This window comes from Apaloderma vittatum, unplaced genomic scaffold (assembly GCF_000703405.1).
Source record: "Apaloderma vittatum isolate BGI_N311 unplaced genomic scaffold, ASM70340v1 scaffold24857, whole genome shotgun sequence".
Taxonomy (NCBI): Eukaryota; Metazoa; Chordata; class Aves; order Trogoniformes; family Trogonidae; genus Apaloderma; species Apaloderma vittatum.
This window is the reverse complement of record NW_009725996.1, coordinates 7062-20838: the sequence shown is the minus strand read 5'-3', so window position 1 is coordinate 20838 and position 13777 is coordinate 7062. Positions and strand designations below refer to the sequence as shown.

At 55.2% G+C, this 13777-nt stretch overlaps 1 protein-coding gene across 1 annotated transcript in view; it reads left to right on the top strand.

The window, feature by feature from the left end:
- The window catches only part of LOC104276711 (astrotactin-1-like), a gene marked incomplete at its 5' end in the record, with an annotated part of 14950 nt that extends 1413 nt beyond the window's left edge, over window positions 1-13537 (top strand). Inside the window, 13 exon segments of the mRNA XM_009873130.1 lie at window positions 303-469; window positions 654-848; window positions 1158-1285; window positions 3283-3387; window positions 3557-3745; window positions 6489-6634; window positions 6636-6776; window positions 6990-7123; window positions 7706-7857; window positions 8182-8317; window positions 8417-8517; window positions 9100-9283; window positions 13158-13537. Coding sequence (XP_009871432.1) covers window positions 303-469; window positions 654-848; window positions 1158-1285; window positions 3283-3387; window positions 3557-3745; window positions 6489-6634; window positions 6636-6776; window positions 6990-7123; window positions 7706-7857; window positions 8182-8317; window positions 8417-8517; window positions 9100-9283; window positions 13158-13392 — 2013 coding nt within the window.
- Window positions 13538-13777: the final 240 nt, after the last annotated feature.

Genomic DNA, 13777 nt, shown 5'->3' with positions numbered 1-13777 from the left:
AAAGAGTGACGTGGCTTTGGTGGTCACCAGAGCTAGGTACCCATGAGTGGGGTTGATGCCAGCACATTACCTTGTTGGGGAGTGATTTGTGGGGCTCCCACCCCAAGGGCTGAGTTCCCTGCTGGCAGAGGAGGCAGAAGGAATATCTGCAGCTGTTGGTGGTATTGCCACCAGCAGTCCCCAAGCATCACTCAGGCTGCGGTTTCCAGTGGGGAATAGCACTGGAGATGTCCCCTCTGTCTCACCCCTGGGGCCTGATTTCACCCCTGGGGACTTCACCTCTCACTTCCCCCTCCAACCAGTGCCCAACGGGGCTGAGCCCCATGAAGGACGGCACGGGCTGCTATGACCGTCATGTCGGTGTGGACTGCTCGGATGGCTTCAACGGGGGCTGTGAGCAGCTGTGCCTGCAGCAGATGGTTCCCCTGCCTGAGGAGCCCTTGCTCTACAATATCCTCATGTTCTGTGGGTGAGTGCCCCATCACCGCCCCGGCCACGGGGACAACCCCAAAAGGTGCTGTTGTACGTCACCGCTACCACCCTGAGCTCATGGAGTTGGGTCACTTGGAAGGGAGGTCTTCTCCATTCCTGGTGGCCCCAGTCCCCACCGGTGAGGGCTGCGGCTGATGATGGACCCCGCGCTGACTTCCCAGGTGCATCGAGGACTACAAGCTGGGCACGGACGGGCGGTCGTGCCAGCTCATCTCAGAGTCGTGCCCTGAGGCGGGGGACTGCGGTGAGCCCCGTGAGCTGCCCATGAACCAGACACTGTTCGGGGAGATCTTCTATGGCTACAACAACCACTCCAAGGAGGTGGCCACAGGGCAGGTGCTCAAAGGGACGTTCAGGTGAGTTGGGTGTTTTGGGAAGAGTCAGATCTTGCTGTCCTCTCCAGGGCATGGGAAGCAGCTTGGGGCTGGACCTTAGCAGACTGACTGGTCCATCCATGTCTGGCCAAGCTTTTCAGGAGATGGAGGGGCTGGTGGGGAGGACACATCTGAAGCTTTCCGTGGAGAGCACACATCTTTGTAATGCAAGCTCAAAGGCAAGGCTTGGTGCTGGGTGTCTTTCTGAGATGGGACATGGGCTGGTGGGGACGATCCCAGGCAGTTCCCCTCTCTTTCTGTCCTGACCTTCTCTCTGCAATTAAATTCCAGGCAGAACAACTTTGCCAGGGGCCTGGAGCAGCAGCTGCCAGATGGGCTGGTGGTGGCCACGGTGCCCTTGGAGAACCAGTGCCAAGAGGAGCTCTCTGACCCCACGCCTGACCCCGAGTTCCTCACTGGTGAGTGAGTCCGGCTGGAGCAGCACCTCTCCCAGCAGCTCAGCAGCCGGCGAGCCCGGCTTTGGCAACTACCCCTCCTGAGGGATATATCTACTGCGGGATGTATCTAGTCTGGCTTTAGCATCCTGTGCTCACCTGCAGCAGCAGCAGCAGCAGTAAGAGGAAGGCATTAAAAACGAAGGAGAGGTAGAGGATGTAAATTAATTGTGCGGCATGAAAGCTCAAGCATCTGTTGGTTATTTAGGATATTTGCAAAAATATTATTTGTTTTTCAAGGCAAAAAAAAAAGGTTTCCAAACACTTTTCATTGTATTTCCAAACCAGAAACCCTTTGCAGGTATAATGAAGCACTCAGAAGCCACTGCAACCGGGACAAAATATTTGGGTTTGTCCTGACAGAGCACTGTGAGCTGTGAGTAATAGGTTTATTATGGGTTCCTAGGCAGCCTTTAAGGATTTACTTTTCTTCCATTGAGCTGCCAGCACCCTTAAATATCCTTTATTTGCTCAGTGCTTGTTGCTGTTGGCTGAAATGGCTGAGGACACCGGGCAGTTAATAAACGAGCAGTGTGGATAGTCAGGTGTTTTGGTAAAGATGCCCACAGAGTCGGTCTTGAACGATACTTCACGCATTTGCTTTATTTGGCTGAGCTCCCAGGAGGGTTTCGGGGAGCACCTGTGGACTGCACGCAGGGTCCCATGGATGCTGGTTTCCCTGATGGGGTGCACGGGTGCAAAAAAAGACACTGCCCTCGTGGCCTCTGCATCGCAGCAGGGTCAGTGGGTCTGGGACTCCACCGGCAATAATGCCAGGGAGGCAGAAGCCAATAAATTATCCTATTCATTTCCCCACTGCTCTGCTGGCTCTTTGTGGCTGATTAAGGCAAAAAAAATAAAAAAAAAAGGAAAAAAAAGGAAAAGAAGTGAAATCTTCTCCGCTTGTCAAGTAATGCTGTAAATACACGAGAGGCAGAGCTGCTGAGTAAGGAAGGGTTGTTTTTGCATAAACACTTTGCGGGGAAGAGCAAAGCTTTGAAGCTGTCGGTGGCAGCCAGCACCGAAGGGAGAGGCACTGGAAGGCAGTGGATCTTATCCTTATCCTCCGCCTTCATTTCCTGTGTGACGGATCGGGGGCTGCCTGCTGTTCTGAACTCCTGCTGTGGGGCTGGCACGCAGCAGAGTTTGCCGCTTCAGCGCCAAGCTGCAAGGGAGGAGATGGTCATGTCCCAGCATCCTGCTGTGACACCGAGGGATGCTCCAGTCTCCAAAACTGGAGCTGGGAGCACCCTTCAATTGACTTTCTGGCACTTTGTCACAGACTCGGTGGCCTCCCTATCCCTCTGCTCGTGGAAGCTGAACTGCTCTGTGCCTTGGGCAGGGCAAAGCGGCCGCCCAGCCCAGGTCACCACGCATTTCTGGCTCCCATAACACACAGTTCAATGGCTGAAGAACAAGATGGCTTTGCCTGGGGAAAGAGAAAGCCCAGGTCCTGCTCCAGCCCCAGCGTTGCTGTAATTTGTCCCAAGGGAGCGGGAAGCGGCAGCAGGTGTGCGATTTCCCCCGTGCGCTGAAGGGGATCCGGCGCCTCTTGTTTGGCTGTGCTTGGGCACATGTGGCGTGACGGTGACCACTCCCAGGCCTGCAAACAGCTCATTAAAAAGCGCAACTCTCATTAGTGAAATAATTAGCACACCTGGGCGTATCATGGGAGCAGGCGCCAGGAAGGAAGCAGGAGGCGATGCAGAAGGAGGCTCGTTATCTTTCGACGCAGGGTCCCGCACAGCAGGATGAAACGAGCCCACATGTTTTCCTTCAAAGCCACGATTTTAATTGCCGGGGAGCAGCTGACCCTCAGCTCTGAATGCCTACCCCGGGGGGTTGTGGGGTGTGCACAGTCGTTTCCCACTCAGCTTCTTCCCACCCTGCTGACTGCATCACCCCAGGCATCGCACGAAGGGCTGCAGTGATGCTGAGCCCCCATGTCCTTTCTTTGGCAGGGATGGTGAACTTCAGCGAGGTGTCCGGGTACCCACTCTTGCAGCACTGGAAAGTGCAGTCCATCATGTACCACGTCCGGCTCAACCAGCTGACCATCTCCCAGTGTAAGTGTGCAAGGCTGGTGAGGAAAAAAGGGAAAAAAGGGTTGGTGAGAGGACCCACAGCTTTCTTCTGGCAGATGATGTGCTCAGAGGTTGGCTGCCCATTGCAAGGGAAACTGCGAAGGCTCGGGGTCCTCTGGGATCTGAGCATCTCCTCTCATTTCCTTCCCAGCTTTCAGCAATGCGCTCCATTCTCTGGACGGAGCCACCTCCCGCGGAGATTTCGTGGCCCTCCTGGACCAGTTTGGCAACCATTACATCCAGGAGGCAGTGTATGGCTTCGAGGAGTCCTGCTCCATCTGGTATCCCAACAGGCAGGTCCAGCGGCAGCTCTGGCTGGAGTACGAGGACATCAGCAAAGGTAGAAGCCCCGGTCGTCCCCATGAAGGGTCCCCACAGCCACCCCATGGGAGTGGGAAGCTAAGTTTGCTTTCGGCATAGTGAGGGAAGTGCCCAACCCATGTCAGGGCAGTGTCCCATCCTGTCCTCTTACACCGCGCTCTCGCACCCTTTGAAGGTGGCCGAAGGACTCCTGTTGACTGCAGGAGGCCAGGAGGGAAGATAAATACCCACAGCCCCAGGGACATGAAAGACAAACGTGCTAATCCCACCAAGCCATCCTACCGGATTCTGGACTTAACTGTTATTTGTCTTTAATCCCGTTCCTTCCCTTCTTTTGTCTCTGCCATATCTGCTCTCTTCCACTTGCATCCCCTGGCCAGACTTCTCTCCTTCTAACGTGTTTTCCTCTCCCAGGCTGTCAGCTCTCTGCTCTTCATGTCTGGCGCCCAGGCATGAACTGGGAGGTTCACTGTGGTGCAGAGAGTGTCCGATGCTGCTGCATCCCCTCGGATTCCTGGTGGAAAGGGTTTTTCAGGGAAGTGGTGGCTGGTGTGGACGTGAGGCTTTCCAAAAGCAGAGGCTGCCAGCTCTGGCCAGGACCACAGCATCTCTTGCACTGGCCTTTGCAAAGCTGCCTGCCAGTGTTTTGCTGCCAGTGCTGGAGACATTGGGTTGCACCACACAGGCTTGGCCACCCAGCAAAAGCCAGCTCCCAGGCCTGGATGATGGTTTTTAGGTGACCTTGGTTTGCTGTCCCATGCCCAGGAGCTCCTGAGTGCAGGCAGCTCGAACCTGGAGCTCACGGGCACCGTGACCACCGCATTGTTCCCATCATGAAGCTTCATAATTCTCAGTATTGGCACCAGCTTTCAGTGCTGCTCTTGCTGTGCCCTGGCTGCGGAGACATTTGTTTTGTCTCCAGGCCTCTTGTGTGGGAAAAAACTTCTTTCTGAGCCTGCGTTTGGATCCTGCGGGCTCAGACCTCCTGGAGCCTGGACTTCTTCCCAAGCCCACCTGCAGGAGCACAGACCCGTTGCTGTTTTGCTGTGGGCTGTCTCCAGATGTAACATCTTTTGATTGCGAGTACTTTTTTTTTATTTCCCCTCCTGCAATTTCCTCCTCTTTGATTTGCCTGCTTGGAGGCTTTTCAGGTCTGGCAGTCTCTTTCCACCCACAATATCTCATTTCGGTTTCGCTCTGACACCTGCCACTTTCCCTTCTTTGCTTTTTTGTTTGCAAACGTCAGGAGCTGGATATCGATTGAGAAGCTGCAAGAGAGAAGTCATTCTCCCTGGCTCCTCTGCTTTCCCTTCGTGCCTGCTAAGCTGCAGTTCCCAGCCAGCCCAAAGCGATCCATTTCCAGCTCGCTGGGGGAGCAGAGCAACGTTCTTGTATCCCGAGTTTTGTGTAACAGCCTTATTTTCTTTGCAGGAGTCTCAAGGATAGGCTAGTGATGGCCCATTGCTTGGCAAACCTTTGCAGTAGGAAATGCTTCCTATCAAGCTCTGGACATGCTCACCGGTGGCTCCGAGTTGCTGCCAGCAACATCCTGAGCCTCCCACAGGCGTGAGGCTTTGCCTGGGCATCCTTTGGCTTCCTCCATCCCTAGTGGCCTTCCTTGACCATCGTCAATGGTCTCTTTCTCTGGTGCAGAGCCAGGGACACCTTTTGGTAGGGCTTTCCCTGCACGTCAAGGCGATGCTAGCCACGGCACATCAGTGACAGGCATATCCTACCTTCTTGACTGCTGTCCCAGGACTTCTCCCCTCGTGTCTAAATCTTTCCTGCTGTGGGAGGGCTGGAGAAAAGCTCATCCAAGTGCAGGGTCTGGCTTGCCGCTCCCTGCGGTGGGGACGCGGTGGCACCCAGAGCCTGGCACCTGCGTGCAAAGCTGAGAAAAGCATAAACCATCATGATGCTTTTCCTGTTGGACATTTTTTTTCTGAGCCTGTTGGTTCAGAGGGTTGCCTGGAGGATTGACAGGGTAGGACCTGCAGGTATTCCTCCTGTAAAAGAGCCTTCAGGCTCGTCACGGCCTGGCTGGAGGTCTGCAGTCCCGATGAATGTATCTGCCTCCATCTCACTAGTTTTTTTGCTTTGTGATGGTGTTTTGTAAGCTCAGCCCTTAGGGAAGGACTCTGTTTCTTTGCCCAGCTGCAACTTTGCCCACTTCCATCATGCTCCATGGCAGTGTGAAGGGACACAAGGAGCCTGGCTTGAGCCAGCTCCCAAAAGAGAACTGCTCCCCATCTCACACTGCATGGGGACCGAGCTCAGGAGGGGTGGAGGGGCTGGAGAGTGGCTTGATGGCTTTGTAGCCATCTCAGGAGCTTTCTGGGCGTTGTGAGGCACTGACAAGTCTTCCTTGCTCATTCAGAGAGGTTCACTGTGGGCTGGAGGTGCCCAGGCAGGTCCTTCCCAAGTCTCCAGCCACATGAAGGAGGCTCCCTCTCGTGGGGACCTACTGGAAGGGTGGGCTTCCCCAGTGCCAGCTGAAGGGCTCGAGAAACTGTGGCATAGGAGGCAGAAGAACCTCGATGGGACAGGCCAAGGTGCACTTTTCAGTCCTGATTCCTCCTCGGAAGGCTACTGAGCATTTCATCCCTACAGAGCACACAGGGAGTTCTGAAGGATACAGGGCAGGGGGGCCTCTGGGCAGCACTGCCTCTCTCCTGGGTCAAAGGCAGGGCTCTAGTCCCCTCGCGACCCCATCTCAATGGCTCGGAGCCCACCCTGGTGCCCCTCTTTTCCTGCTTCCTCAGGCAACTCCCCCTCAGACGAGTCAGAAGAGCATGAGCGGGACCCCAAGGTCCTCACCTTCCCCGAGTACATCGCCAGCCTCTCCGAGTCAGGCACCAAGCGCATGGCGGCCGGCGGGCGGATGGAGTGCCAGAGCCGGGGGCGCTGTCCAGAGCCGTGGGCGCTGTCCTTCCTCCTGCCCCCTCTGCCACCTTCCCTCCAGTCCTGAGGTGCCAGCTGAGCCCATCCTGCTGGAGGTCACCAAAGCCGCCCCCATCTACGAGCTGGTCACCAACAACCAGACCCAGAGGGTGAGGAGTCGCTGGCTGGGGGTGGTGGGATGGGAGGACAGTGCTGGGGTGGTCTTTGCAGGGAGCTTGCCCTGGTAGCATCCTGTCAACCCATGGTAGCCCTTTCCCATGGGCAAGCCCTGCTCTCCAGGGTAGATGGACCCTGCTAAACCCACTGGGGGTGTGGAAGAATGGGAGCTCACCTGCCCGGTGCTCACCCCTTTCTCATCTCAGCTTTTGCAGGAGGCCACCATGAGCTCACTGTGGTGCTCGGGTAGTGGGGACGTCATCGAGGACTGGTGCCGCTGTGACTCGAGCGCCTTCGGGGCCGACGGGCTGCCCACCTGTGCACCTCTCCCACACCCTATGTAGGTCTCCATGCGTGCCCAGCCTGGGCTTTTGTTGTGACGGGTCTGGGAGGAGGTGGCAATGGCCAGCAGCGTGGTGGCAAGAGGTGGGAGGCTGGGGTGGCTTTACAGGACAGGTTTGCAAGTGGATGGGGGCGCCTGGAGATCAGGCAGAGCGTGCAGAGATGCCCTTCAGAGCAGCATGCCTAGAGCCAGGAGGGGTAGGAAAGACGGACTCGCGTCTCTCGTGAGGTTGTTCTCTCCCATGTGAGAGGGGAATGCGCAATCAGTCCCTACGTGTCAGCTCACAGAGCCTGACTCGTTTCTGATGGGTTTGTGTGTGGTCTGCGCAGCAGAGTGAGTGACACTAGTGGACACCCTCATGCTGGTGCAGACGCCAGCCATGGAGATTGGCTGGAGTGGTTGTTCTCAGCATCTCTCCCGTACCACGTACCTCAGCCTGGAGGTTTTGCTGCCTCTTTAAGGCATGGAGGAGCAGCAAGGTGATGGTAGACATGGGTAAGGATGAACACGGGCGGGTGGTGGGAATGACTGGCAGATCTTCTGCTCGCGAGATGCTGACCAGCTGGCCTTGCTCCCCAGCCTGCGGCTCTCCACCGTTCACGAGCCCAGCAGCACACTGGTGGTGTTGGAGTGGGGGCACTCTGAGCCCCCCATTGGGGTGCAGATCGTTGACTACCTCCTCCGTCAAGAGAAAGTCACCGACAGAATGGACCACTCCAAGGTGGAGACAGGTGAGTGGCGACTCCCCTGGTTCTCTTCTGGGGAAGGTAGGACGGAGGTGTTGAAGGAGAGCCTCTGCCTCCATCTTTGCAAGGGGATGCTGCAACATGCCCAGTATCCCATAGAAGAGAAGGCAGCTCCTCTCTTGCCCACCGTGCTGCAGAAGTGGCAGGTCCACGCCACGGTGATGAGCCCTGCTGGAAATGCAGTGGGTCCACCTCTGCACCAACCTCATGCATGAGCCTTGGTGCCCCTCACACAGACCTCAGGGGCTCTCCACAGCCCTGGGGACACCTGTGTCGTCACCCGTGGTGCATCCTCCCCTCTCTCCCTAGAGACGGTGCTGAGCTTTGTGGACGACATCATCTCTGGTGCCAAGTCACCTTGCGCCATGCCGGCCCAAGTGCCTGACAGGCTTTCCTCCACCATCTCCCTCATCATTCGCTGCCTGGAGCCAGATACCACCTACATGTGAGTCATGTCCTCCGTGCCGTGCCCTGACCATGATGCTGCCTGTGTTTGCTCGAGGTCTCCGCAGCCCAGAGCTACACCTGTTTCCTTCTTGGCCAGGTTCACGCTTTGGGGAGTCGATAACACAGGAAGACGTTCCAGATCCAGCGACGTGACGGTCAAGACCCCATGTCCTGTGGTAGACGATGTGAAAGCTCAAGGTGAGATGAAGGCACCTGTAGGAGATGCCCTCACGCACATCTTGCATCCTGGCTGTAACATTTCCCTCACTTGCGGTGGTCCAGCTCCTACCATGTGGTGTGGAGAGCTGGTGTGGAGGGTGGCAGGAGACACACACTGTTTCCACAGACAGACGCAGAGGCACTCTGTGCCAGTGGAGGAGTGAGAGGATGGCTGGAGGGCATTCTGGGCATGCTGAAAGAGCCAAGACCTGTGTGTCCTGCCCAGAAAGAAGGTGGTAGTATAGGTGGTGGCTGTGCTCAAGAAGCCCCAGTTGTGTGCCTTCTCATAAATAAATGGCATTTCACTAACAGTACCTGATGATACCACCCATTTCTTTTCCTAATTGGACCAAACTATGGGAACCTAACCTGGACTGAGGCTGGGGAATGCCATCTTCTTTGGTGCTTCTCCATTGGAACCTCATCTTGATATGACATAAATCATAACTCAGGTCAAGTCTTGACTCTGGTCTTGGTTTCCCTAGAGCTAAGCTTTAGCCTGCTGAGCTTTGTTCATGCCTTTCCTTGCACCCCACTGAATACCCCTGTCCTTCTGCCCAGAAATAGCAGACAAGATCTACAACCTCTTCAATGGCTACACCAGCGGCAAGGAGCAGCAAACAGCCTACAACACTTTGCTGGACCTGGGTTCTCCCAGCCTGCACCGAGTCCTGTACCACTACAACCAGCACTATGAGAGCTTCGGGGAGTTCACCTGGCGCTGTGAAGATGAGCTGGGGCCCAGGTAGGCTTGGGAGCTGGGTTAGCTAGGCAGGCCATCCCACCAACATCCCTCCTAGACGCTGGTCATCAGGAAGGTGGCTTTCTGGCAAATGTCATGAACTTGTTTGATGATAGAGCTCAGAGTCTCACAGCGTGGAGTTCCTCTTTTGCTGGATGCTGTGCCTGTGCTTGGGGTTCAGCCATCTCACCCTGAAGGATCATAAATGTGGGTGGAAGGTAGTAGACCATTGTCAACCCATCATCCTCGTCCGTCCCACCACTATACGTCTCTGAAGTCTTGGCCTAGGCCATTCGTGCTGTGCAGGGTGGGAAGGGGATGGGATTCTCTTTTTCCCCTCAGTAGCTGCTGCCACGTGCAAAAATGCAGAAGGTCTTGGAACAATAGTTCATCTTTGAGGAATGGAGGTTATCGGGAGTGAGAAGGGGAGGGCACGTGTTTGGAGCGCGTTGCTAGAGAAGGGCCCCAGGCATTGATGGAGGGAAGAAGGTGCAAGGAGGTGGTTGTTCCTTCAAGCCTCCTGGAGGAGGTGACACAGAAGAGCTTGGTTGTGGAAGCTGCTGGGTGAACACACATAAGTGTGCTGGGCCATGCCAAGGCCAGACTTGGCTTTCCTCCGTTTTCTGGACTTTGACTAGAGGTGAACGCGTCTCTATGGGTTGAACTCACTGTCCCTTGTGGTTCAAAGCAGGCAGGGGGTTGACCCTGAGGCTGAATTGCACCAGTGTTCCCTCCCTTTAGATCCATGTCTGTAGTCCTGTGGGGTGATGTCAGGGACCTGAGTGTTTTTGTTGTGTCTGGACAGTGCTGAGCTACCACAGCAGGTTATGAGGGAGGTTGTCTTGAACCCTTGCTGGCTGAGACAGTTCCTTCGTGCCTGAGCGAGCAACATGCCCTCTCCATGGGCTCCTCCATGTTGCTGCAGCCCCTCCATCTGCCTGGGGATGGGGTGCCCCAGGCTTGGCAGAGGCAGCCAGATGTCCCTTTCTTCCTATGTCCTTCAACATCTGGTTTTGTCTGCGTGGTTTCCCAGTAACGTGGATGTTTCCTGTCAGTTTAGTAAGCTGGGCTGGGAGGTTGTGTGGGCTGCAGTGGTGTTTCGCAGCATCTGGCCTACAAAGAACGGGAGCCTCGAGCCCATCCGGAAATCAGGATTACTTCAATGTACTTCAAATGTACGTCAGCAACAACTCCCATCTATGACACGCATGGCCTCCGCCTTACCCACCGCCCCACGTCTCCTCTTCCCAGTCTTCGCCACTAGTTGTCTTCCAGCCCTGCTTCCCCAGGTGATCACTTGGGGATTTCTAGGAGAGGACTGGAAATCCCACATCCCTTCTCTGTCTGCCAAACCTCTGCTTAGGGGCTCAGAAAGACTCAATAGATAGATGGTGGCTCTATCGCATTTGGTATCTCTTCAGCACATCTTCTGCTCCCAGGGACAAAGCTGGGTACTCTTCTCTCTCCCCTCTTCCCACTTACGTTCTAAGAAATGTGACCTCTTCGAGGCACAGCCTCCAAGCTCAGTAGTGACATTCCAGTGTGTGGAGCCTTGTTAAGGCTGAGGCTCCCACCAGCTCCTCTGCCCAGGGTTGCTTCATTCCCAGGACACTGAGTGGGATCAGCAGGCTCGGACTTACGTCGCACCTTCTTGAGCCCAGCTGTGGTGATGCCGCTCTGTCTCCATTTCCAGATGTGAAATCCAGCCTGCACAGACCATCTGACATCTGTTGTGGTGGTTTGCATGAGGAGCGTGTAAAATTCCTTACGTGACAGACCGGAGCTGTCGCACAGCTGCTGCCATCGCCGAGGCTGAGCATTGCCGTCGTTGCTTACGAGGAGACCGGGGACCAGCCAGAACATGGGGTGGAAGCTGCTTCCTCGAGCCCCACAAGGCAGAGGTGCTTTGGCACGGAGCAGCCGGAAATGCCACTGAATTGCCCAAGTGTTACCATTTGCTGCATGAATCTACGAGCCAGAGAGTTAATTCCGCCCTCTGGAAATGCTGGAGCGCTTAGGATGAGATGACGCAAGTTGCTGATGAAGTGTTTGCAGCTCGCCCTACTTGGAAGGAGACATTTAGGCAGCTGCAGTGGGTTCTGGTGTTGACAAATCTTGGAAAGCAGACCTCCTGTTTGATCGTCTGCGAGGGCGAAGCATCCAGACTGGTGGTGACAGGACAAATCACTTGCAGATGACATTATTTAGCCAGCAGACAGAGTGTTTGCTTGACTGTTGCTGATGCTCCTTTGAAGTCCTGGATGTGAACCCGATGCGACTGACTCTACCACGTCCCTCCTCCTCCCCGCAGCCATGTCACCTTCTGGCCCTGCTCACCTGGGGCATGCTCGCCTCTCTTCTTGGAGATGCTGGCTGCTGGACCAAAGGAGGCGAATGTGTGTGCAGATAAACTTGTCTGGGTGACGGGAGTGACTCGCTCCCTCCTGGTCCTAGAAAGGCTGCAGAGAGCCCCAGGTTTGCATAAGGAGAAGAAACGGAGGAAAAGTTCAACGTTCATGTTGGGATACATGTGATGCCGGAGGAAGAGAGGCGGTCATGGCACCTTGCCTAGGTGTCTAGATAAGGGGACTACTTTCTCATGGCTGGAAGACTTGGCCGGCTTGGGTGGCTTCAGAGTCAGCACCACGCCAAGCACCTTCACCTCTCTGCTGTGCTCTGGCTGTGAGCTCCACGGGTGCAGGTGTCCTTGGAGCTGCAGCCACCTCTGTGATGGACTTCTTGTTCTAGTAAGAATGTTCCAAGTAAGAGTGTGGCAAGCAGTTTTCTTTTGGTTTTTTTCCTTAGCATCACGATTTGTGCCTCTACTGCCTGTTCTGTGCTGAGTTAGAGCTACCAAGGGGATGTATCTTCTCTTCCCCATCTATACAAACCCACCAACTGACCTTGAAGCTGGCTCGGAAACGTAGCCCAGCTCCTGAGATACTTACATTTTTGTCTGGGTTCCCAGGCACATGGGATATTCACCTTCAAGACCCTTCGCTTGAATCCATTACCTCCACATTTGCTGGATTCCCTGGAGATGACCCAAAGTGCTAGGCAAGTTGAAAGTGAACATGACGTGTTTTATCTGAACAAACTGTTTGTCTTGATAAAAGCATTTAGAAGCACAATTTTAAGAGGAAAAACATTAAAAGAGGAGAACACAATGTAGGTTATATTTGGCTGGGATCCTCCGTGCTCTTCAGATATCTCATCCAGCATGAGGGGTTGGTAATTTAACACTTTCTTACGAACAGAACAAGCCTGGTGTGACCAAGGCTTCCTCGCCCTGGAGGTGCTGCGTGTCTATCTTCTGCAGGTTCCTCCTGAACTTCCTCTTCTCCTGTCGCCCAACCTTCCCTCCTGGCTCCTAATACTATGCACGTCTTCTAGCAACTGTCCCCTCACTAAACCCTCAGCAAACTTGCCTTTGTTACAGGGACAATACAGGGCAGAAGAAGAAGGGGGGACAGGGAAGGCAAGTGTAAGGTGAGTCCCAAGACCGGTGCAGCAGTCCCTGCCATGGTGCCATGGGCATCTCTGACCCGGGTAAGGGGCTCTTCCCGCCTGTGTTTCGGCTTGCAGTGCTGCCACGGGGGCTGGTGTGTGTGCCCCCAGCCACACCACCACTCCTCGTGCTAATAGCATCGGGCTCCTCTTAGCTGCTCTCCACACTGCCCGACTCTTGCGTTATCTCTCCTCCCTCCAGGAAGCTCCCACGGCCTCCTTAACCACCTTTGCTTTTTTCTCCTCATACGTTCCTCCTGCCCTTCTTCCCACCATCCCCTCCTTGGTGTGTCCATCACCCTCACCACCCTCTCGCTGTTTGTGTCACCCTGTATCCCCCGGCACCTCCCTTTGCCCTTCCTCGCTGCAGGAAGGCCGGCCTCATCCTCTCGCAGCTTGGGGACCTCAGCAGCTGGTGCAACGGCCTCCTGCAAGAGCCCAAGATCAGCCTCCAGCGCTCGTCCCTCAAGTACCTCCCCTGCCGCTACAGCGAGATCAAGCCCTATGGGCTCGACTGGTCAGAGCTCAGCCGGGACCTCAAGAAGACGTGCGAGGAGCAGACGCTGAATGTCCTTTACAATGACTATGGGGACAAGGACTACTAAGGGTTACAGGCACCCGCTCTCATGCTGGCCTTCCCACGGGTGCTTGTGAGGGTTTTATACATGGACCCATGGGGTGGGGAGGGTGTCGCTGATGTTTCTGGAGACAAAAATTGGGACCGGGAGAGTGAAACTGGCTGCTGTGCGCAGGAATTAGCAGTATTAGTTTCTTCTTCGACTTGGCAAAAAGCCTTTCTAGTTAGAAGTCTTGTGGGACCCAGTTTTCTCGGTTTTATTTTATTCATTTTTCCAAGAGGTTCCTCAGCATCGATGGAGAGGGTAGGTTGAGAGGGCACAGCCCTCTCCTCCTGCCCCATCCCCATCTTGACTGTGGGGACCATCCCCAAGGGTGGGAGACACAGGTCACAGAAGAAACAGGGTGACGCAG